Source organism: Otolemur garnettii, unplaced genomic scaffold (genome assembly GCF_000181295.1).
Source record: "Otolemur garnettii isolate 467f Iridium unplaced genomic scaffold, OtoGar3 scaffold00099, whole genome shotgun sequence".
In the NCBI taxonomy this organism is placed as follows: Eukaryota; Metazoa; Chordata; class Mammalia; order Primates; family Galagidae; genus Otolemur; species Otolemur garnettii.
The window spans coordinates 2977263-3001838 of NW_003852494.1; the positions used below are offsets into that span (position 1 = coordinate 2977263).

Here is a 24576-nt window from a genome sequence, read left to right on the forward strand (position 1 = left end):
ATCACAGCTCACAGCAACCTCCAACTCCTGGGCTCAAGCGAGTCTCCTGCCTCAGCCTCCCAAGTAGCTGGGACCACAGGCGCCCGCCACAACTCCTGGCTATTTTTTGGTTGCAGCCGTTATTGTTTTGGCAGGCCTGGGCTAGATTCGAACCCGCCACCTTAGGTGTATGTGGCTGGCACCTTAGCCACTTGAGCCATGAATATCACCTTAATGTCCCTATATCTAGCAATTGGGAAAGCTTATTTGATTTTTTTTTTGATAAACATTTTCATTGTGTTAAAAGCTTATTTGATTTCCTTAAAAACTTTTCTCTTTTAGGCAAGGGATTACGAATCTGAAATTGGTAGCTCTGACAACCACAACTACTAAGAAGGTATTAGAAAATATTATTTCATTCTTGTCCATATCATGTGTTAGAAATAACATGAACTAATCTGAGTCACAGCACCAGAAAAGAAAAAAAGAAGAAAGAAATAGCATTGACTAATACAAAAGTAGATGTTAAGTAGTACTCAGAGGATTTTAGCTTTTAGTTCACACAGAAACTTGACAAATCAGAAGTAATCCCTGAGAACTCTTTTTTTCCCCATTTTCAAAGGATGTAAATCTTGGCTTCACATGTAAACAGAGCAATGCAGGAATTAAAAATATCTGTAAGAACATTTTATTGTTTTGGCATTGAGGAATTAGGTTCACCTTAAATATAAATTGTAGAATGAACTTCAGGTATATGGATTTTCATTCAACAGATTTGGAACATAGAGGGGTGGAACATAATTTTATATGTAACATTTAAATAGCGTAGTAGCAGTCTTACTTATATATAAGTGACTTTTTTGCATTTAGCTTTGTACCAAGTGTTTTAATTAACCTATGCTCTTGATTGTGAAGTGCTGTTTTGTGCTTGTAGGTTTGTATTAACTTAATAAATTAATTACTCTACCTTTTTTTTTTTTTTTTTTTTTTAGATGAAAAACCTCCTAGTTTATTCATTACCTACAATGGAAATACTGTATTCTTTGGAAGTATCTAGTGTTTCTTCTCTGGTCCAAACAGGAATTAGCTCAGTAAGTTTGTGCATATTTTAAGTTACTTAATAATAAAAAACCTTAAGCATTACTCAGCTAAACATGAGTAGAATCTACTAGAATACTTGGATAGAGCTCAGGTTCATAAATATATTTATTAATAGAAGTCTTCAAACACTTCCCAGTCTTCATATTAAAATAAGACATAAAAGCAAATTGATTAATTAATCATCTGCTTATTCAATTGCTTTCTCAATAGGAGATATAGATGATGATGGTGGGATGCTCTTGCTCTTTTCATTGTGATATTTTTTGAACAGTTTACCACATTTGTTCCATTTTTTTCTTATACACACTATATGTTTTTAAACCATTTGGAAATTATTTTCGGCCGTCATGACCTCTTGCCCCTAAATTTCTCAGTAGGTAGCTTGTAAGAATGAGGGCATTTGTCTACAACACAGTTGTTGCACTTAGAAAATTTAACATTACTATATTACTATTATGAAATAAATCTCTCAAGTTTAAATTTTACCAGTTGTGTCAGTTACCTTAAAGCTATTTTTTTTCATTATCCAGGATCTAATCAAACATCCCTCATTGAATTTAGTGGTCATGGTCATGTGGTAGTGTAACCGAGAATAGTTCCCTAGTCTTTTTTGTCTTTTAAGACATTGTCATTTTTGAAGAGTCCCACCCTGTGGTTTTGTAGAATTTGGATTTGTGTGATTATTTCATCATGATTAGATTCACATTAAGCTTTTTTTGTTGTTGTTTTGTTTTTTTTTTTGAGACGGAGCCTCAAGCTATCCCCCTGGGTAGAGTGCCGTGGCATCACAGCTCACAGCAACCTCCAACTCCTGGGCTCAAGCGAGTCTCCTGCCTCAGCCTCCCAAGTAGCTGGGAATACAGGTGCCCGCCACAACGCCTGGCCATTTTTTGGTTGCAGCCATCGTTGTTTGGTGGGCCCGGGCTGGGGATTCGAACCCACCACCTTAGGTGTATGTGGCTGGCGCCTTAGCTGCTTGAGCCACATTAAGCTTTTTTGGCATAAGCAGTGCATGGGTGATACTGTGTCCTAACCACATAACATTGATGGATTTATGCTATCTGTCCTGATGGCAGTGGTGTTAAATTTAATCACTTGGTTAAGGCAGTTCTGTCAGATTTCTCTATTTCTATAGATTTTTACCTTTATAAATAGTATGTAATCTGGACAGTGCCTGTGGCTCAGCATGTAGGGCACCAGCCCTAAATACCAAGGGTGGCAGGTTCGAACCTGGCCCCGTCCAAACTGCAACAAAAATATAGCTGGGCGTTCTGGCAGGTACCTGTAGTCCCAGCTACTCAGGAGGCTGAGGCAAGAGAATTGCTTAAGGCCAGGAATTGGAGGTTGCTGTAAGCTGTGTGATGCCACGGCACTCTACCAAGGGTGATAGAATGAAACTCTGTCTCTTAAAAAAAAAATTTAAACCCCACACTGTACCCCAGAAGTGCATTAATGTACATAGTTACCATGTACATAGTTACCATTCAATAAAAAAAAGAAGAAGAAAAAAAAATTTAATATATAATCTGTGTGGTATTATTTTGAGACTATGGAAATAAATATCCTTTTTACAAATAATTTTTCCTTGTTTTAAAATACATTGATGTATAATTCTTGCCTGAAGCAATAATTACTCTAGTAATTATAAAATGCATTGCTTTTATGTTGGAGTTTTAATCATGTTTTTGTTATCATTGTAGGATACTATATACCTCCTGGAAGGAATTTGCAAAAATGATCCAACGTAGGTCATGTTTTGCTTTAATCAGCTAAGTTAAAATTTACTTATTAATATTAGGTAAGTACATTTATAGTGAAAACTTTTTTTCAGACTTTCTGAAGACTTGATCTCTGTTTTAGTACTCAGATGTCTTACAGAAGCTTTACCAGAAAACAGGTAATTTCTCATTTTCTTTTAAGCCTTACCTCTGATGAAAAACTTAAATTCTCTGATTAATAATGAAATTTCTTTTCCAACTAATCAGATTGAGTCGGTTACTTCACAAACACAGATTTGCTGAAGCTGAGAGCTTTGCCATTCAGTTTGGACTGGATATTGAGGTAACCATTCATGTATTCATTTGTTCACTAAACCAGCATTCCTTGATATCCTGAGGCTGAAGAGACAGAATTATAAAACATAATTGAAATTTAATGTGATTAGGCCTGTTATTGAGGTATGACCCAAGTAGAGAAGACATTCAAAGGAAAGAATGACTCACATAGGCCAGAAAGATGTCATTGAGGAGGCAATTATATTTATTTTTGAGACTTTGTCACCCTGGGGTTGAGTGCCATGGCATCATCATAGCTCATAGCAACCTCAAACTCTTAGGCTCAAGTGATCCTCATGCCTCAGCCTCCCAAGTAGCTGGGACTGCAGGTGCCTGCCACAGTGCCTGGCTTGTTTTTTCTATTTTAGTAGAGTCAGGGTTTCACTCTTGTTCAGCCTGGTCTTGAACTCATAAACTCAAGCGAACTACCTGCCTTGGCCTCCCAGAGTGCTAGGATTACAGGTATGAGCCACTATGCCTGGCCATTAAGGAGGTAATTTTCTTCTTTCTTTTTTTTTTTCCTATGGAATGCTTCACGAATTTGCATGTCATCCTTGCACAGGGGCCATGCTAATCTTCTCTGTATGGTTCCAATTTTAGTATATGTGCTGCCAAAGCAAGCACTAAGGAGGTAATTTTTATGTCAGATTGTGAAAGTATTCCAGATAGTCTAGGGAGAAGAAGGGAAATCTGGGTATAAACACAGCAGGAATAAGTGAGGGAAGTTTGTGATGCTTCCAGGAGCTTCCCGTAATTATCCTAGAGTAGAGTGCAGGTTATATGCAGGCAGTAGAGCAAAAGGGATAATGATGCAGAGGTGGGACCAGAGTCTTGGGGGGCCCTCACATGTACTGTAATGGATTGATATTTGATTGTACACATAATGGACAGCTACAGAAAGTTTTATGTAGGGAAGTGTCTTGATTAGGTTGTCATTTTGGAAAGATGGAGAATTATTTGGAAAATCGTAAACCAAGTGGTTCGATTATCAAGTAGGATACCAAACAGCTTTCTCTGGGAGACCTGAACAGTGCCATGGATGGAGATGTAGAAGACTGGTAAGAGAGGAACATAGGGAGTAGAATCAGCTGTACGTAGTAATCAAACAGAGGACGGAGAGGAGACCTAAGTTTGACTAGTAGGACTTGCTCAGCACATATGTTGGATGGTGATGGCTCATGACCTAAAATGAGGAATGTGTGTGGAAGACCAGGTTAAGGGTAAAAGATGAAAATCAGATGTGAGCCTGGCAGGGTGGGACATATCTTAGTCCCAGCTACCCGGGATGCTGAGGCAGGAGGATCACTTTGAAACCAGGGGTTTGAAGGTCTAGTGTGCTAATATCATTTCTGAATAGCTGCTGCTTTCAAGCCTGGGCAACATAGAGAGACTCCCATCTCTAAAATTTAAAAAGTTGGATATGAGGGATCTACTACATAAAATAAGGATGTCTGGTATGAAGGTGGAAAGTGTTCTGAGCTGATTCTAGAATTAGGTAACACAGGAGGAATGGCTCAGACCACTGTGGTAGAATGTGGAAAGTGAAAAGAAATCTCAGGATGTGATCTGGGGGCAATAGTATATGGTACTGCACATACATTTGAGAAGAATACTATAGGGAAGGTCAGGTATAAAAGGTGAAAGACAGGAGCTTTGGCAATTAGTAGGCCATTGACCTCCTTTGAAAAGTCAGTTTCGGGCAACGCCTGTCGCTCAACAGGTAGGGCACCCATATACCGAGGGTGGCGGGTTTGAACCCAGCCCAGGCCGAACTGCAGCAACAAAAAAATAGCTGGGCATTGTGGTGGGTGCCTGTAGTCCCAGCTATTCAGGAGGCTGAGGCAAGAGAACCGCCTAAGCCCAAGAGCTGGAGGTTGCTGTGAGGTGTAATGCCATGGCACTCTACTGAGGGTAATGAAGTGAGACTCTGTCTCAGAAAAAAAAAAAAAAAGGAAAAGTCAGTTTCATGGGAAGTAAAGGAGAAAGCCTGATAATAGTTGATTAAATGGTGGTAGCTACTGGTATCTCTTTATTGTTTAAAAAATATGTTTTAAAACATACAGAATAATTCTGAGTGTGTTTTAGAAATATATATGAGTTAAGATATAACAAAATTAGTGAAATAATAAGTACTTAATCCAGAATAATGGATACTTCCAGTTGGGAGAAAGAGGATGATTTATTTGAGAGAATGACAGACTAGTCTTAGACTATATTGGTAATATGAACATCTGAAAGATTTCATGACTAATTTTTGGAAAGAATGAACATAGGGGGAAAAAATCATAAACCAATGAATGAAATGAGAGAAGTAGAGACACTACTCTTTGTTATGTTTAATTTTCAGAACCAGAGAGTTCATGGAAAAGTCAGTGTTCTATCCACAGGAAAAGGAACCTGAAATTTTGGGTATTCCTAACTCTAGCCACTAAAATCCTTTTCATTCACTCAGAAAACTGGACATGAAATATAATGGTGGTTTTTTGTTTGTTTCTTTGTTTGTTTTTTTGGAGACAGAGTCTTACTTTGTTTCCCTAAGTAGAGTGCAGTGGCCTCATAGCTTATAGTAACCTCAAACTCTTGGGCTCATGTGGTCTTCTTGCCTCAGTCTCTCAAGTAGCTGGGGCCATTCTCCTCTCTGAGTTTCACTTTTTTTTTTGCAGTTTTTGGCCAAGGCTGGGTTTGAACCCACCACCTCCGGCATATGGAGCCGGCGCCCTACTCCTTGAGCCACAGGCACTGCTCTGAGTTTCACTATTTTAGATTCCACATATAAGTGAGATTATACAGTATTTGTCTTTCTGTGCTTCACTTATTTCACTTAACATAATATTCATCATGATGTTGCCAATGGGAGAATCTCCTTTTTTTTTTTTCAAGGCTGATTAGTATTACATTGTGAAAATAAGCCACATTTCTTTGTACATTTATATTCATTGGTGGACATGTGGGTTGCTTCCATATCTTAGCTTGTGGAAGTACGCTGCTTGACACACTTATTTACTTTTTAAAAAAAATTTTTTTGAGACAGGATCACTATGCCCTTGGTAGAGTGCTATGGTGTCATAGCTCACAGCAACCTCAAACTCTGGGGCTCAAGTGATTCTCTTGCCTCATCCTCCCAAGAAGTTGGGATTATAGGTGCCCGCCACAATACCCAGCTATTTTTTTTTTTTGAGACAGAGTCTCATTTTTGTCACCTTCGATAGAATGCCATAGCATCATAGCTTGTAGCAATCTCAAACTCAAGTGATTCAGGAGAATTGTGCCTCCTGAATAGCACAATGCCTTCCTATTTTTAGAGATGGGGTCACACTTTTGCTCAGGCTGGTCTCAAACCTGTGAGCTTGAGCAATCCACCCACCTTAGCCTTCCAGAGTGCTAGGATTACAGCGGCAAGCCACCTCGCCCGTCCTGCTTGACACATTTAGTAAGGGCTAAATAGAAATGGTTTCTATAAATCATAATAATCTGGATTACCTTTCAGATACTTAAGCGTTACCTTCTTTAAACCTTATTGCTGGACCACACAAAGCTTGCTGTGAGCGTAAGTCATCCTTTATTATTGTCATACTTCAAGTCTCTTATGACATGTTTATATTACAGCTTGTTTACAAGGTAAAATCAAATGATATATTGGAGAAACTAGCCTTGAGTTCAGTGGACACCAGTGAGCAAACTGAATGGGAAAAACTTGTAGATGAAGCTAAGGGAAATCTACATAAAATCCAGGTATGTTCTGCCTGTCACATACCAGAGTACTTAGATTGATGTATTCATGAATATTAGGTTGCCTTACTGTATCTGGCATTTGTGAAACAGGATGATGAATTTGTGGTGAATTACTGTTTGAAGGCTCCATGGATAACCTATGAAACCACTCAAGAAATGCTCAATTATGCCAAAACCAGGGTAAGTTGGGGCTATTTGTTTTTGTAGAAAGAATTTGCTTTATTTATATATTTTTTATTTTTTGTTTTTTTTTTTGAGACAGAGTCTTACTGTCCCCCTCAGTAGAGTACCTTGGCGTCACAACTGACAGCAACCTCCAACTCTTGGGCTTAAGTGATTCTTTTGCCTCACCCTCCCAATTAGCTGAGATTACAGGCACCTGCCACAACGCCTGGCCTTTTTTATCTTAGAGACAAGGTCTCCCTCTGGCTCAGGTTGGTCTGGAACTTGTGAGCTCAGGCAATCCACCCACCTCAACCTCCCAGAGTGCTAGGATTACAAGCGTGATCCATGGCGCCTGCGGAAAGAATCTGCTTTAATCAGTCATCATAATCCTATCACTCCAAATACATTATTTCCTCCAGTTGTCTTCTCTATGTGTACTATTATAAAAAAATAAAATTTGCACAATAGTTTTATTGAGATAATTCATATCCCATATATTTCACTCATTTAAAGTGTATGCGGTGGCATGGCTCAGTGCCTGTGGCTCAAGTGGCTAAGGCACCACCCACATACACCTGAGCTGGCAGGATCGAATCTAGCCCGGGCCGCCAAAACAACAGTGATGGCTGCAACCAAAAAATAGCCAGGCATTGTGGCAGGCTCCTATAGTCCTAGCTACTTGGGAGGTAGAGGCAGGAGAATCACTTGAGCCCACGAGTTGGAGGTTGCTGTGAGCTGTGTTGCTACGGCACTCTACCCAGGGTGACAGCTTGAAGCTGTGTCTCAAAAAAAAAAAAGTATGAAGAAGTAGCAGGATCTCTTGCCCAGGCGTTTGGGTTTCTTTTGCTTGATATATATGTGCATGTGTGTATGGTTCGGTGATTTTTAACACATTCACTAAGTTTTGCAACCATTACCACAATCAATTTTAGAACTTTTTTTTTTTGAGACAGAGTCTCATGTCACCCTCACTAGAGTGCTCTAGCATCACAGCTCACAGCAGCCTTGAACTCTTGGGCTTAAGTGATTCTCTTATCTCAGCCTCCCAAGTAGCTGGGACTACAGGTGCCTGACACAGTGCCTGGCTATTTTTTGTTGCAGGTGTCATTGTTGTTTAATCAGCCCAGGCTGGGTCCGAACCTTAGAGCCTTGATGTATGTGGCTGGCGCCATAACCACCGTGCTACTGGTGCAGAGCCTAATTTTAGAACTTGTTCATCATCCCAAACAGAAATCCCATTAATAGTCACTCCTTGTTGTCTCTCTTCTCCCATCTTCAGGCAATAACTAATCCACTTCCTGTCTCTATAGAGTTGCCTGTTTTGGACATTTCAAACAAATGTGTTCTTTGTTTTTTGTTTTGTTTTGTTTTTTCAGACATAGGCTCTTGCTTCATTACCCAAGCTAGAGTGCAGTAGTGCAATCACAATTCATTGTAACTTTGAACTCCTGGGCTCAAGTGATCCTCCTGCTATAGCCTCCTAAGTAGCTAGGACTACAGGTGTGTGTTAACATGGACCACTAATTAAAAAAAAATTTTTTTAGGGCAGTGCCTGTGACTCAGTGAGTGGGGCGCTGGCCCCACATGCTGAGGGTGGAGGGTTCAAGCCTGCCCCAGCCAAATTGCAACAAAAGAAATAGCTGGGCATTGTGGTGGGCACCTGTAGTCCCAGCTACTCAGGGGGCTGAGGTAAGAGAATCGCCTAAGCCCAGGAGTTGGAGGTTGCTGTGAGCTGTGTAACGCCATGGCACTCTACCCAGGGCGATAAAGTGAGACTCTGTTTCTACAAAAAAAAAAAAATTTTTTAAGCCCCGCAACTGTGGCTCAAGCAGCTAAAGCGCCAGCCATGTACACCTGAGCTGGTGGGTTCGAATCCGACAACAATGACAGCTGCAACCAAAAAATAGCCAGGCGTTGTGGCGGGCACCTGTAGTCCCAGCTACATGGGAGGCTGAGGCAAGAGAATCACTTGAACCCAGGAGTTAGGGGTTGCTATGAGCTGTGATGCCACAGCACTCTACCCAGGGCGACAGCTTGAGGCTCTGTCCCCCCCCCAAAAAACCCAAATTTTTTAGAGGGGGTCTTGCTTTATTACCCAGACTAGTGTATTCTTTGCCTGCAGTGATCCTTCTGCCTCTACCTCCCAAAGTGCTGGAATTCTGTATCTGGCTTCTTTCACTTAGCATGTTCTCAGAATTCATCCACATTGTAGCATGAATCAGTTCTATATTTTTATTGCCAAGTTTTTATTTTTATATTTATATATATATATATATTGAGGCAGAGTCTCACTATGTCACACTCGGTAGAGTGCATGGTATCACAGCTCACAGCAACCTCAAACTCTTGGGCTTAAGCAATTCTGTTGTTTCAGCCTCCCTAGTAGCTGGGACTACAGGTGCCCACCACAATGGTCAGCTATTTTTGGTCACATTTGTCATTGTTGTTTAACAGGTCCCGTCCGGCTGGAACCTGCCAGCCTCCATGTATATTACTGGTGCCCTACTCACTGAGCTACAGGTGCCGAGCCTGCCAAATAATATTCTGTTGGGGTGCTGCCTGTGGCTCAGTGAGTAGGGTGCTGGCCCCATATACCAAGGGTGGCAGGTTCGAACCTGGCCCCTGCCAAACTGCAACAAAAAAATAGCCGGGTGCTGTGGCAGGCACCTATAGTCCCAGCTACTTGGGAGGCTAAGGCAAGAGAATCGCCTAAGCCTAAGCTGGAGGTTGCTGTGGACTGTGATGCCACAGCATTCTACCAAGGGGGACAAAGTGAGACTCTGTCTTTAAATAATAATATTATTATTATTATTATTTTTTTTGGTTGTAGTTTGGCTGGGGCCAGGTTTGAACCTGCCACCCTTGGTATATGGGGCCAGAGCTCTACTCCCTTGAGCGATAGATGCTGCCTATAATATTCTGTTGAAACATTTTGTTTTTTCATTTATCAGTCAATGGATATTTAGGTTATTTCTACTTTTTTTTAAATTTGGTTTTTATTAAATAGGATGCAAAATTTACCATCTTTTCCTTTTTTTTTGAGACAGAGTTTTACTTTGTTGCCCTTGATAGAATGCCATGATGTCACAGCTCACATCAACCTCCAAATCTTGAGTTTAAGTCAGTGGTTTGCAACCTTCCTAATGCCGCAACCCTTAACACAGTTCCTGTTGGGTCACGACCCACAAGTTGAGAACCACTGACTTAAGTAATTCTCTTGCCTCAGCCTCCCAAGTAGCTGGTACTACAGGCACCTGCCATAATGCCTGGCTATTTTTTTTTTTAGAGTTGGGGTCTCCATCTTGCTCAGGCTGCTCTTGAACTCGTGAGCTCAGACAGTACATCTGCCTCAGCCTCCCAGAGTGCTAGGATTACAGGTGGGAGCCACCATGTCCCGCCCATCTTTTTCATTTTTAAGTTTAGTTGTATTGAGTACATTTCTAGTGATATACACTCATCTCCACCATTAATCTCCAAAATTCTTTTCATCTTGTGAAACCAAAACTCTGTACCCATTAAACAGTAATCCCTTCCAGCACCATCAGCACCAACAGTAATCCCTTCCAGGCAACCACCATCTACTGTCTGTCTCCATGATTTTGACTACTCTGAGTACCTCACACCAAGTGGAATCATACAGTATTTGTCTTTTGTGACTGGTTTATTTCACTTAGCATAATGTCATCCAGATTCATTCATATTGTTCCAAAGAACAGAATTTCCTTCCTTTTTAAGATTGAATAATATTCCATTATATGTAAATACCACACCTTATTTATTCATTTCTCTGTGTTGCTTCCATGTTTTTGCTAATGCGAGTAGTGCTGCTATAATCATGGGTGTAAGGATGGGCATGGTGGCTCACACCTATAATCCTAGCACTCTAGGAGGCAGAGGCAGGTGGATTGCCTGAGCTCACAGATTCAATACCAACCTAAGCAAGTGCAAGACCCCATCTCTAAAAAAAAAACAAAAACAAAATACCCAAGTGTGGTGGATGCCTGTATTCCCAGCTACTTGGGAGGCTGAGGCAAGAGAATCACTTAAGCCCAGGAGTTGGAGGTTGCTGTGAGCTGTGACACCACAGCACTCTACCAAGGGTGACAAAGTGAGACTCAAAAATAAATGAATAAAAATAAAAAATTTATAATCATGGGTGTATGAATGTCCATTCCAGTCCCTACTTCAGTTCTTTTGAATTCCACCCAGAGGTGGAATTGCTGGATCATATGATAATTCTGTTTTAAATTTTTGGAGGAACCACCATACTGTCTTCCACAGTTGCTATACTTGTTTGACATTACCACCAACATGCACAGAGGTTCCACTTTCTCTATTTCCTTGCCAGTACATTTTTTTTCCATAGCAGGGTATGAAGTAGAGGGTAAGTTTTGATAATGTTTGTACTCATTTATCTCATGCAAAAGAATGTATTTTTCTGTTGTACACTTTTTTTTTTTGAGACAGAGCCTCAAGCTGTCCCCCTGGGTAGAGTGCCGTGGCATTACAGCTCACAGCAACCTCCAACTCCTGGGCTCAAGCGAGTCTCCTGCCTCCGCCTCCCAAGTAGCTGGGAATACAGGCGCCCGCCACAACGCCCGGCCATTTTTTTTTTGGTTGCAGCCATCATTGTTGTTTGGCGGGTCCAGGCTGGGGATTCGAACCCGCCACCTTAGGTGTACGTGGCTGGCGCCTTAGCTGGTTGAGCTATAGGCGCCGAGCCTGTACACTTTTTTTAATATGAGTTTTTCACTATTGCAAATAAGTTATTTTGACAGTAGATTGTTCTTCTCATTGACCTATCAGTATTGTTGCTAGTTATATTCCTTAAAACCAAGATGTAACATGGGCAAAATCTTACAGACTGTTTAGATAAAATGCATTATTTGTTTAAATATGTAATTTATTTAGTATTCATCTCAGACTTAACATCCAGTTTTTTTGTTAATTCATAGAAAATTCATCCTCTTTTGTGGAAATTTTAATATCAATGCTTTACAAGTTCCAAAGATAATCCTAACATAGCAAATGTTCTTATCACTCTGTTTTTTATTGTTCTTAATTAGCTTTTGAAGAAAGAAGATAAAACTGTTTTTATTTATTCTGATGGCTTAAAAGAGGTAATTACATTAAATTTATAGATTAACTTGGGGATGATTTACCTTTATAATATGTTTTCCATTCATGATGGGTTTGTCTTTCTTCAGGAGCAAGTTATCTACTTTTTTTTTTGAGACAGAGATTCCCTCTGTTGCCCTGGGTAGAGTGCCATGGCTATGTAGGTCACAGAAACCTCAAACTCTTGGGCTCAAGTGATCTTCTTGCCTTAGCATCCCCAGTAGCTGGGACTACAGGTGCCTGCCACAACTCCCAGCTAGTTTTTCTATTTTTAGTAGAGACGGGAGTCTCACTCTTGCTCAGGCTGGCCTTGAACTACTGAGCTCAAGCAATCTACCAGCCTCAGTCTCCAAGAGTGCTAAGATTATAGGCTTAAGCTACTGAACCCAACATCTGCAAAATGGGAAGACTAATAGTATTTAACTTTTAGGGTCATTTTGAAGTCAAAGGAAATAATTTCTTTAAGCCATTTTGCCTAATACCTGGTAGCTGTTAAACATGCAAATAAATGTAAAACTGTAATGATGATTATGATGGTTCCACAGTACATGTGAGTATGTATATGTGCGTATATCTATTTAAATTCTTAGCTCAAAATAAATGTTGATATAATCCAGGTAGATTTTGCCATAAGAACACTTATAAATGAGTGGGAAAACTGACTTTGAAGGGTATCCACAATTATAATTGAATGTAGTTGGAAATGTTTTCATTATTCTACATGTTTTTCTTTTATGTTAAATGAAGTTGTATTTATAGAAATTGGCACATAATATTGGATAAAATGTGAATGTGTGTAAGACTTCAGAAATAGAATGACTAATTTTTGGTGTTTTTTATTTCAATATCAGTACACACAATATTCAGATTGTCAAATTATTTTCTCTTTAGATATTAAGGGCTCATGCAAAGTTGACTACTTTTTATGGAGCATTTGGACCAGAAAAATTCAGGTGCATATATTCCCCATTTTTTATTTTTAGATTATGAATTAGGTATGTTTGAAATGTCATTAAAATAGTAGGATTCCTTTGGGTGAATTTGTGTTTCTGGAGGGGTGTTGAGTGTCTCCATGAATTCAATTCCTGAGAATGTCATTGCTAAGATAAAGGGTAAATACACCTAGGCTCGTTGCCTGGGGCTCAAGTGGCTAAGGCGCCAGCCACATATACCCACGCTGGTGGGTTGGAATCTAGCCTGGGGCTGCCAAGCAACAATGATGGCTACAACCAAAAAATAGGCAGCCATTGTGGCAGGCGCCTGTAGTCCCTTGTGAGGTGGAGGCAGGAGAATCGCTTAAGCCCAAGAGTTTGAGGTTGCTGTGAGCTGTGACGCCATGGCACTCTAGCGAGGGCAACAAAGTGAGACTCTATCCCCCCCACAAAAAACAAAAGAAACTGTTTGTATATGAGGATTGTCCAGGAGCTATTCATGCAAGTAATATGAAAAAATAGAGGCATACTTGTCTGGGGACTTTCTGGACCACCCTCATATATGTTGATTTTCTGAGAAAGGTACTACAAGAAGACACATGGCTCTAGGAAAGAGTTCTGTGGGTCTGGGGTAAGAAGGAAACTGACAACTGTTTTAATTAATTAATTAATTTATTTTTTAAAGATCAAATTATTCAGTCTCTGTAGAGACCATCAAAAATTCCAATGCCCTGGCTTGGCGCCTATAGCTCAACCGGCTAAGGCGCCAGCCACGTACACCTAAGGTGGCGGGTTCGAATCCCCAGCCCGGACCCGCCAAAAAAACAATGACGGCTGCAACCAAAAAATAGCCGGGCGTTGTGGCGGGCGCCTGTGGTCCCAGCTGCTTGGGAGGCTGAGGCAGGAGACTCGCTTGAGCCCAGGAGTTGGAGGTTGCTGTGAGCTGTAATGCCACGACACTCTACCCAGGGGACAGCTTGAGGCTCCTGTCTCAAAAAAAAAAAAAAAAAAAAAAAAATTCCAATGCCAGCTATATTGCAAATTGTCAGGCAGGTTATTGGGAATAGTAACAATAACTGTGGCTCAGATAAACCTGTAACAGCAAAGCTGTAACTGTTTTAAATACTTTTTTAACTTTATTAGGAAAACAAACTAGTTAAAATGCTTAAGGATATCCACTTGTAGAGTAGAATCTTAATTTTTTATAAACTAACTGTTTTTCCTCTTTGTCTTCTTAGTTGTAGTTCTTGGATCGAATTTCTGAATAATGAAGATGATCTTAAAGATATTTTTTTACAGCTAAGAGAAGGAAACCTTGTTTGTGCACAGTACCTTTGGCTTAGACATCGGGTAACATGTTTTGCATTTTTTTCTTTAATGGCTTTCTAACTCCTGAGATAGGTGATTAAATCAATATTGGAAACCAATAGGTTGGCAAGTTTGGGTAATGAAATGTTTTTCGACCATTTCTTTTTATTTATTTAATTTTTTTTTTTTTGAAGACAGAGCCTCAAGCTACTGACCCTGGGTAGAGTGCTGTGCTCCTACCAGCTCACAGCAACCTCTAACTCCTGGGCTTAAGCGATTCTCTTGCCTTAGCCTCCCAAGTAGCTGGGACTACAGGTGCTGGCCACAAAGCCCAGCTATTGTTTGGTTATAATTGTCATTGCTGTTTGGCAGGCCCGGGCTGGATTCGTACCCACCAGCTCTAGTGTATGTGGCTGGTGCCTTAGTCACTTGAGCTATAGACACTAAGCCTGGATTGTTTCATAAAATAGGACTTACCCCAGAGAAAATTGTCCTCTAGTGATATTAAATCAGAGGAAGTATAATGAAGAACTTTATTTTGTCTTGTCATTAGGAGTGTAGCTCCTAATCTTTTTTTTTGAAACAGAGTCTCACTGTTGGTAGAGTACCGTGGCATCACACAGCAATCTCAAACTTTTGGGCTTAATCGATTCTCTTGCCTCAGCCTCCCAAGTAGCTGGGACTACAGGCCCCCACCACAATGCCTGGCTATTTTTGTTGTTGTAGTTGTCATTGTTTAGCAGGCCTGGGCCGGGTTTAAATCCACCAGCCCTGGTGTATGTGACTGGCACCATAACCAATGAGCTGTAGGAGCTGAGCCTCTAGCTCCTAATCTTACCTCAAAAGACAACATTTTATAATATGATTTATTAGTGGACTTTCTAATGTGGTATTGGTAGAAAGGGTGTTACTACTGCAGCTCAGATTTTGGTCAAAGATTGCCCATTAAATTTGCTGATCTGAATCCCTAACATTGCCTGCTCTTGGCATATAACATTAGGTCCAAAAAGTGTTATCTTGCCATGATGACGTTAATATCTATGTCGCTTGGTCAGATTTGTACTTATCTCCAATTAAGTTTTCCTTAGAATGTTGTCGGCCAGTTCCTCTGCTACCTGATTTGTTATTTGATACTCCCTGCTGTGGAGTTTCATGGAAAGTGTGGCTCCCAATTAGACTCATTTATATGGTATAAATCTCTTTTAACACTCATTATTAAATAAGTGGGCTTTTCCTTGACATGACTTCATGCTAGTTCCTTTCCAACTTACTTAAAGCTGCCAGTTTAAATTTGTTGGGTATATTTTAATTCTTTACTCCTTATAATTTAGGCAAACTTTGAAAGGAAATTTGACTTGAAAATGCTTGAGTACTTGCTCAACTCAATTTCTACACCAGTCTCTTTGCAAAAACTCTGTCCATGGTTTAAAAATGATGTGATTCCTTTTGTGAGAAGGACTGTACCTGAAGGACAAGTGAGTTACTTTGTATATTTCTATTAGTGATTTATTTTTATTTTTTATCTTAGGCTGTTGAAGATTAAGTCATGTTGACACGAGTTAGGTATAGTAACCCATGAGTGTTAGTTAAATGTGATTGTGGAGATTTTTAGTTATTCCATTGAGAATTTAGTTTTTAAATAATATGTCTATTTCAGAAAATTATTGCAAAATGGTTGGAGCAAGCAGCCAGGAACCTTGAATTAACTGATAAGGTAATATCAGTTTAGTTAACATTAAAAAGACATTTTGCACACTCCCAACAACATCAAACATTGTTTTTAATTGTCTATAATATTTTTTAAAGGCAAACTGGCCAGAAAATGGACTTCAACTGGCAGAGATATTTTTCACAGCAGAAAAAACAGATGAGTTGGGATTGGCTTCCTCTTGGGATTGGATTTCCTTGGTATGATGAGAAGAATGGATTTTTAATATTGAAACAGTCAGTTTATGTTAAAGTCTTTGTCTACATGTATGTAGAGAAAAGTATCTGGAAATATGTCTACTTCTTAAATTTCTTGTTTTTATGTTCCTTTTGTGCCTTTCAAATCCACATAAAGGAAAATTTGCATTCTTACCTTTCTGATATTTGTGTTATAACTTCAACATATTTCAATGCACTATTTTTCTTTATTGAACCAACCAAAAGGGAAACAATATAGAGAAGTTCCTGTAAGTAGTATAATTGGAATTATCTACATTTAACAGCATTTTATAATTCTTTAAAAGAATAAACCTTAATAATACATTAGGATTACTTTTCAAAGGCTGTATCAATCAGATCTCCTTTTATTTGAACTAGTAAGCAACCCCTTGGCATGACTGTGTTCCTTATATATTCTAATAGCCATTATGGCTAAAGTGTCAATGATTCTTTTAAAGGTTGAATTATAAAACATTTAGGACTTTCTGGCAGTCTGTTAAAAATAACAGTGCTACGCTCAGCGCCTGTGGCTCAAGTGGCTAAGGCGCCAGCCACATACACCTAAAGTGTCGGGTTGAAATCCAGCCCGGGCCTGCCAAACAACAATGATGGGTGCAACCAAAAAATAGTTGGGTGTTGTGGCCGACGCCTGAGGTCCCAGCTACTTGGGAGACTGAGGTAGGAGACTCACTTGAGCCCAGGAGTTGGAGGTTGCTGTGAGCTGTGATGCCATAGCACTCTACCCAGGGACACAGCTTGAGGCTCTGTCTCAAAAAAGAAAAAACAACAGTGCTAGAGGGAACTAATATCAGAATGTTGTTTATACTTGACGGTAATAAACTGAATCTATTTTGTGGCTTCTAAATTTGTTAAATTTATTTCTTTTTCCCTTGAATGCTAAAAACTAGAAAGTGTTTATTATATTTATAATATACATTATTGTATTTTATAAAATGTTTCTCAGGAGTGCCATAATTTAGTTTGCAAACTCATATGAGACATGTCAATATAATCTTACCTCTGAAGTAGTATGCAGTTTAGTACCAGTAAATGTGACCTTGAAAGTAATATATATATACATATATATATTATTTTTTTTTAGACAGAGTCTTTGTCCCCCTCTGTAGACTGCTATGGTGTCATAGTTCACAGCAACCTCAAACTCAATGGGCTCAAGTGATTCTCTTGCCTCAGCCTCTCAAATAGCTGAGACTACAGGTGCCCACCACAATACCCACTATTTTTAGAGATAGGGTTTCACTCTGGCTCAGGCTGATGAGCTCAGATGATCCACCTGTCTTGGCTTCCCAGAGTGGTAGGATTACAGGTGTGAGCCACCACACCTGGCGAAAGTAACATATATTATGAAATTGTGATTCCTTAAATTTCAGAACCCTAAAAGAAATAAATTTCTTTCTATTTTCCGATATAGCAGATTGTTATTACTTATACTTATTAACTATACTCTCTTAAAATGTGAATTTTTTTCTGATTTTAAGCAGTCTACTGATTATTGGAATGCATATTTCCACATCAGAGCTTTTTTCTCTTACTGTGTTAAACACTGCTTTGTCTTTCCCTGTTAGCTGCCTTCTATCAATATTGAAAATCTTTTAGGAAATTTTATAGCTATATATCATATCGTGATCTATATAAAGAGATGGAACTTTGAGGGCCATCTGAATGATGTTTGTGTAGCTAAGTGTTTGGGGGTTCTGAAAAAACATTGTAGTAGTATTGTTAGTTTTTCTCTTTTTTTTTTTTTTTTGAGGCAGAGTCTCATTATGACACCTTCGGTAGAGTGCTTGGTGTAATAGCTCACAGCAACTTCAAACTCTTCAGCTTAAGCAATCATCTTGCCTCAGCCTCCCAAGTAGCTGGGAATACAGGCGTCTGCCACAACACCTGGCTATTTGTTTTTTGTTGTAGTTGTCATTGTTTAGCTGGCCCAGGCTGGGCTTGAATCTGCCAGCCTTGGTCCATGTGGCTGGCACCATAACCACTGCTACAAGTGCCAAGCCTCTTTTTTTTTTTTTTTTTTGAGACAGAAACTCAAGCTGTCCCCGTGGGTAGAGTGCTATGGCATCACAGCTCACATCAGCCTCCAACTCGTGGGCTCATGTGAGTCTCCCAAGTAGCTGGGACCACAGGTGCCCGCCATAAGGCCTAGCTATTTTTTGGTTGCAGCCATCATTGTTTGGCGGGCCCTGGCTGGATTCAAACCTGCCACCTTAGGTGTATATGGCTGGTGCCTTAGCCACTTGAGCCACAGGCGCTGAGCCCTCTTTATTTTTTTTAAAGAAAATTTCTTTCATGATTATTTCTTATTTTATATGAAATAATCCTGACTCCATCTGTTTCTTCTTGCACACTTACATATCTTTAACAACTTTAACAATTTTGTTTTAGAAGGATTATCAGAACACGGAGGAAGTCTGTCAGTTAAGGACTTTGGTGAATAACTTGCAAGAGTTGATTGCATTGCATAGGAAATACAACTGCAAACTGGCTCTCTCTGATTTTGAGAAGGTAAAAGTGTGGATTCATCAGAATTATTTTCTGTATTATATCCAGTTATGGCTAGAGTCTACATTTAAGCTTTCTTTTGGCATCCAGGAAAATGCTGCCACCATAGTGTTCCGAATGTTTGATAAAGTGCTGGCTCCAGAGCTTATTCCCTCTGTTCTAGAGAAGTTTATAAGAGTTTATATTCAGGAACATGGCTTGCAAGAGGAAGAACTTCTTTTATTGTACATAGAGGTAACTTTTTCTTTAGACTTAGTTTTATTTCTCGGATCTATGCAGTTTATCATTGTATTAAAGGTTTAACTCTTTAAGCTCTTTAAGGAATGTCATGCTTTCCAATTAGGAGTTAAGCAGCATATTAGTTAAGAATGTGGGTTAATTTAGCTACTGACTGACTGAGGCCCTTTAGCAAAAACATGATATTTGGGCTTTCCCCAGAGCACTATTGTAAGATAATAGGAGGAGGAGCAATACAGGTTAACAGGGTTTTTTTGCTAACATTAATATGCTGCACTAATCTCCTTTGTAGATTCTTCAAGCATGTTTCCTTCTTAAATTTTCTAGAAGTTTCTTATAAAACTGATGGCTGAAGTTTTGGCAGTTTTATATTTTTTGACCATGTTCAATGATCATAACTAATTAGAACTTTTGGGTTTGTTTTACATATCCATAAAGGCTATTTATTTACATCTATCTGTGCCCAGGCTGGAGTGAATTGTATCATTATAGCTCTCTGCAACCTCAAACTCTGGGCTCAAGTGATCCTGAGTAGCTGGGAATGTAACATAAGCCATCGTACCCACCTTTTTTTTTTTTTCTCAGTTTTTGTCCGGGGCTGGGTTTGAATCCACCTCCAGCATATGGGGCTGGTGCCCTACTCCTTTGAGCCACAGGCACTGCCCCCAACCCACCTTTTTTTTTGTTTTGAGACAGAGTCTCAAGCTATCGCCTTGGGTAGAGTGCTGTGGTATCAAAGCTCATAGCAACCTCAAACTCTTGGGCTTAAGCGATTCTCTTCCCTTAGCCTCCCAAGTAGATGGGACTATAGGCACCCGCGACAATGCCCAGCTATTTTTTGGTTGTAGTTGCCATTGTTGTTTGACAGGCTCAGGCTGAATTCGAACCCACCAGCTCCAGTGTATGTGGCTGGCTCTGTAGCCGCTGAGCTACAAGCACCAAGCCTTTTTTTTTTTTTTGTCACTTTGTCACCTTTGGTAGAGTGCCATGGTGTCATAGCTCACAGCAACCTCAGACTCCTGCACTCAAGCAATCCTCTTAGCTCAGCCTTTGGAGTAGCTGGGACTATAGGCACCCCCCACAGTGTTTGGCTAATTTTTCAATTTTTTTAGTATAGATGGGTCTTTCTCTTGATCAAGCTGGTCTCAAACAATCCACCTACCTTAGCCTCCCAGTGTGCTAGTATTACAGGCATGAGCTGCCATGTTCAGCTGAGTCTTAAATTTTTAATAAACATATATATGTTTATCCCTTTTTAGGATTTACTGAAGAGATGTAGCTCAAAGTCAACATCACTCTTTGAAACACCATGGGAAGCAAAGGCCATGGCAGTGATAGGGTGTTTATCTGACACAGATGTAAGTAAACAGTAACCATTTGGGTTTCCCTTTTGAGCACTGGATCTTTTCTTAACGATTTTTTCTGATCATAAAAGTATAAATATTTGTTAAGAATGATTTGTATACTATTAAAAAGGAATAAGAAAGTGAAAATCATCTATAATTCTGTATTATTATGGAAGATAAAAAGTGAACATTTTCTAATTTCCACCCCCAAAAGAATCTCTATGGACAATTGGGTGCCTATCTTTCTAGGCCTTTCTGTGGTTATATGAACAAGTAGACATTTTTTAGTATGTCACAATATGCCTTTATTTTGACTTCACATTGTTAGTTCCCATTATAAAATGTAAATAAAATCATGAAAATTGTTTTGAGACAAGAGATTGTGGAGGCTCGGCGCCTGTGGCTCAAGCGGCTAAGGCGCCAGCCACATACACCTAAGGTGGCGGGTTCAAATCCCCAGCCCGGGCCCGCCAAACAACAATGATGGCTGCAACCAAAAAATGGCCAGGCATTGTGGTGGGCGCCTGTAGTCTCAGCTACTTGGGAGGCTGAGGCAGGAGACTCGCTTGAGCCCAGGAGTTGGAGGTTGCTGTGAGCGTGATGCCATGGCACTCTACCCAGGGGGATAGCTTGAGGCTCCGTCTCAAAAAAGAAAAAAAAAAAAAAGAGATTATGGAAAGTAATAAAGTTGTATGTCTTAGCTATCTGCATTCAAAATACTCTTCTAAATTTTTCTAATTAATAAAATTGCTATTTGTGTGTGAGAATTGGAAGAAATATATAGAAATATATGCTTCTGCAGTCAGTAGGTGAATATTCTCAAACTACCATATCGTTGACGGAAGGCCTCTGCTGATTAGGCAGTGTCATTAGTGTACATGAAACATAAATTCAAGGGCTAGTCATTGTATATTTCTTTGTAGCTCATATTTGATGCTGTGCTTAAGATAATGTACGCAGCAGTGGTTCCTTGGAGTGCAGCTGTGGAGCAGCTGGTGAAACAACACCTAGAAATGGACCATCCCAAGTAAGATTAGAGTGTGCCTATTTTTTTGTGCTTTGGGTAAACCTCATGTTTTGAGTTGACATTCATTTACATTTTTTTATTACTTACTATGTCCCATAGTATTTCATAAAAAGCACAATTCATGTTATATCTATAAATTTGCTTTTAGAGTCAAGTTATTACAGGAAAGCTACAAATTAATGGAGATGAAAAAGCTTCTTCGAGGCTACGGAATAAGAGAGGTGAATCTCTTAAATAAGGAAATAATGGTAAGTACATTATATGAAGAGTCTTTTCCCCTTCCGTCTATTTCTACGCCAACATGGGAAATTTCATGAGGATGATATTCTGATTGATTAAGAGATACAGGTTTTCTACTATTTTTTTTTTTGTTAGATACAATGTTAATAGAGTGTTCAGTTGTGAGAGTATTAAGGACAACAAATGGTAAATTAAGATGCTAATAAAGAAGAATGAACTTTCATATGATTCAGAATATAAATCATGTTTTAATCTTTCATACAGTTTATTTTTCGTTATATTACTTTAATTTTATGGCCACTTTGCCCTTATAAGTAAATGACTTCTGGATACTCTGAGATTTCATAGCAAAGAAGTATACATATTGTTCTTGTTTCAGAGGGTGGTCAGATACATTCTCAAACAAGATGTCCCATCTTCTCTAGAAGATGCTTTGAAGGTAGCACAAGCATTTATGTTGTCTGATGATGAGATCTACAGTCTGAGAATTATTGACCTAATTGATAGAGATCAGGTAATGTACGTCTTATATTGTCATTTCATATGCCTTCTTTGTTAACTAAATACTTAAAAATTACTGAAAGCCATCAAATTGTCCAAACAGACGTGCTCAAAATAAAATTATATCAATGTGAAAATAGGCGATGTTAGATCAGTCACTTTTTTCATATCTGCGAATTCTTTTAAAGCTGGTAATAACAAAACTCAGACTCACATTTCCCGTATATTACAGGATCCTTTGATTCTAGAATAGGGTGCATGTTTTCTTATGTTTTTTATATTTTTAAGTGTCTTTATTTTTATGTAATTCTATAACTATACGTATGTCTAAGAATTAAATAAATCTTAGGTACCTAGGGGTTTTTTTTCTGAGTATTACAGGAGTGTACATAATTTGGTTATATGAATTTGTATTTGTATCTTTTAAGTCAGTGTTGTACTTAGTAAATGTGCCCTTCACCCAGAATATGTGCACTGCACTAGTTAGATATAAATTTACCTTGCCCCTCTTTCCTCCTCCCCCACTTGATTTTTGTTGAGTTTTACTTCCTTATGTGCACAAAAGTGTTATTTGACTAGTTCCAGTTTAGAATTGAGTATATGTGGTATTTATTTTTTCATTTTTTTTTTTTTTGAGACGGAGTCTCAAGCTGTCCCCCTGGGTAGAGTGCTATGGCATCACTCACAGCAATCTCCAACTCCTGGGCTCCTGCCTGTGCCTCCCAAGGAGCTGGGACCACAGGCGCCCGCCACAACGCCTGGCTATTTTTTTGGTTGCAGCCATCATTGTTGTTTGGCGGGCCCAGGCTGGATTCGAACCCGCCACCTTAGGTGTATGTGGCTGGCGCCTTAGCCACTTGAGCTGCAGGTGCCGAGCCTATTTTTTCATTCTTACAATACTTCTCTTAAATTTATTTTATTGTTTGCTGTTATAAATTTTCAGGGGGTGGGGCACAGTGGTTCATACCCATAATGCCACACTTTGGGAGGCCAAGGCAAGAGGATCACTTGACCCTAGGAAATAGGGGTGGCTATGATTGTGCCACTGCACTCTAGCCAGGGTGTCAGAGTGTGACTTTATCTCAAAAAAAATAGAAAAGAAAGAAATTTTTAGACTTTTAAAACATTGAACCATAATCTATTTGTTAAAATGATATCTTTTCATGTTTAAATAAGAAAGAGATAAGTACAAATTATCCTTGCAGGTACCAAGTATTTTTTATTCTTTTCAAACACTGTGTATAGGGTGAAGATTGTCTCCTTCTGTTGAGGTCTCTACCTCCTGCTGAAGCTGAGAAAACTGCAGAAAGAGTTATCATATGGGCACGACTTGCCCTACAAGAAGAACCAGATAATTCTAAAGAGGTGAGATTTTCACTAAATAAATCCAATTTTTATGGATATTTATTATTAGGATAGACAAGATAGATTTAACAAATATGAAGATCTATCTTTTTCATTACTAGAATGGCAGTGAATTATACCTCTAAATTTACCACACAGAAAAAAATCAAATATGGCTGCTTTTGAGCAATTGCTTGAGCCCACACAGAGTAACCTAGGATCTATACAAATTTGAAGGGTTACTTTAAGTAGCTATTGTACGTAAAGGATTTTTCGTAATGCCTTCCAGTATAAACAGTGTTTTATATTGTATAGGACATTAATTATTGCTGTCAAATAGTAATGTCAGCTGTAGAACCAAGATAAATGTAAATACTCCTAGAACATTGAAACTTAGATGTGGTTTCAACAGAACCCAGTGTATTTAATTTTATTAATTTTAATTTTATTTATTTAAATTTATTTTATTAACAGAGTCTTGCTCTGTCACTGGGATACTGTATAGTGGCGTCATCATCGCTCACTGCAACCTGAAAGTCCTGGACTCAAATGATCCTCCTATCTCAGGCTCCCAAGTAGCTGAGACCTATAAGCACATGCCACTTTGCCTGGCTAATTTTTCTATATTTTGGAGAGATGGGGTCTCACTGTTGCTCAGGCTGGTCTTGAACTCCTGAGCTCAAACAATTCTCTTGCCCTGGTCTCCAGAGTGCTAGAATTACAGGCATGAGCCACCACCATGTCTAGCCCAGTTTACTTCTTTATAGATAAGGAACCAAATACCTAATTCATCCAGGATAGCTGGGTGTTTAAACCCTTAGTTATAGATGCCTCCTATCTTCTCTCAGTAGTCCATTTCAATAAATTTTTTCCTTTAGGGAAATAAGTTTTCTTTTTTTTTTAGAGGTTGGGGGGAGAAGATGGAGGGAGAAGAAGTAGAGTAGAGGGAGAAAGAAAGGTGAATGGGCTCGGCGCCTATAGCTCAACCGGCTAAGGCGCCAGCCACGTACACCTAAGGTGGCGGGTTCGAATCCCCAGCC

The 24576-nt window shown here is 39.3% G+C and overlaps 1 protein-coding gene and 1 non-coding gene across 2 annotated transcripts in view; one reads left to right on the top strand and one right to left on the bottom strand.

Moving 5' to 3' along the window:
* Window positions 1-24576, top strand: part of KNTC1 (kinetochore associated 1) — a 105325-nt gene that overhangs the window by 23805 nt on the left and 56944 nt on the right. Inside the window, exons 12-31 of the mRNA XM_012809015.2 lie at window positions 322-376; window positions 972-1070; window positions 2781-2824; window positions 2912-2977; window positions 3066-3141; window positions 6741-6866; window positions 6957-7046; window positions 12098-12151; window positions 13041-13102; window positions 14320-14431; window positions 15721-15864; window positions 16047-16103; window positions 16196-16297; window positions 18725-18844; window positions 18932-19075; window positions 20338-20436; window positions 21348-21451; window positions 21600-21699; window positions 22071-22205; window positions 23438-23557. Of these exons, the coding sequence (XP_012664469.2) occupies window positions 322-376; window positions 972-1070; window positions 2781-2824; window positions 2912-2977; window positions 3066-3141; window positions 6741-6866; window positions 6957-7046; window positions 12098-12151; window positions 13041-13102; window positions 14320-14431; window positions 15721-15864; window positions 16047-16103; window positions 16196-16297; window positions 18725-18844; window positions 18932-19075; window positions 20338-20436; window positions 21348-21451; window positions 21600-21699; window positions 22071-22205; window positions 23438-23557 (1909 nt within the window). The remainder of the gene's footprint in view (window positions 1-321; window positions 377-971; window positions 1071-2780; window positions 2825-2911; window positions 2978-3065; window positions 3142-6740; window positions 6867-6956; window positions 7047-12097; window positions 12152-13040; window positions 13103-14319; window positions 14432-15720; window positions 15865-16046; window positions 16104-16195; window positions 16298-18724; window positions 18845-18931; window positions 19076-20337; window positions 20437-21347; window positions 21452-21599; window positions 21700-22070; window positions 22206-23437; window positions 23558-24576) is intronic.
* On the bottom strand, window positions 3652-3758 carry LOC111727300. Its single transcript, XR_002774878.1, has one exon. It is a non-coding gene; the product is annotated as a U6 spliceosomal RNA (small nuclear RNA).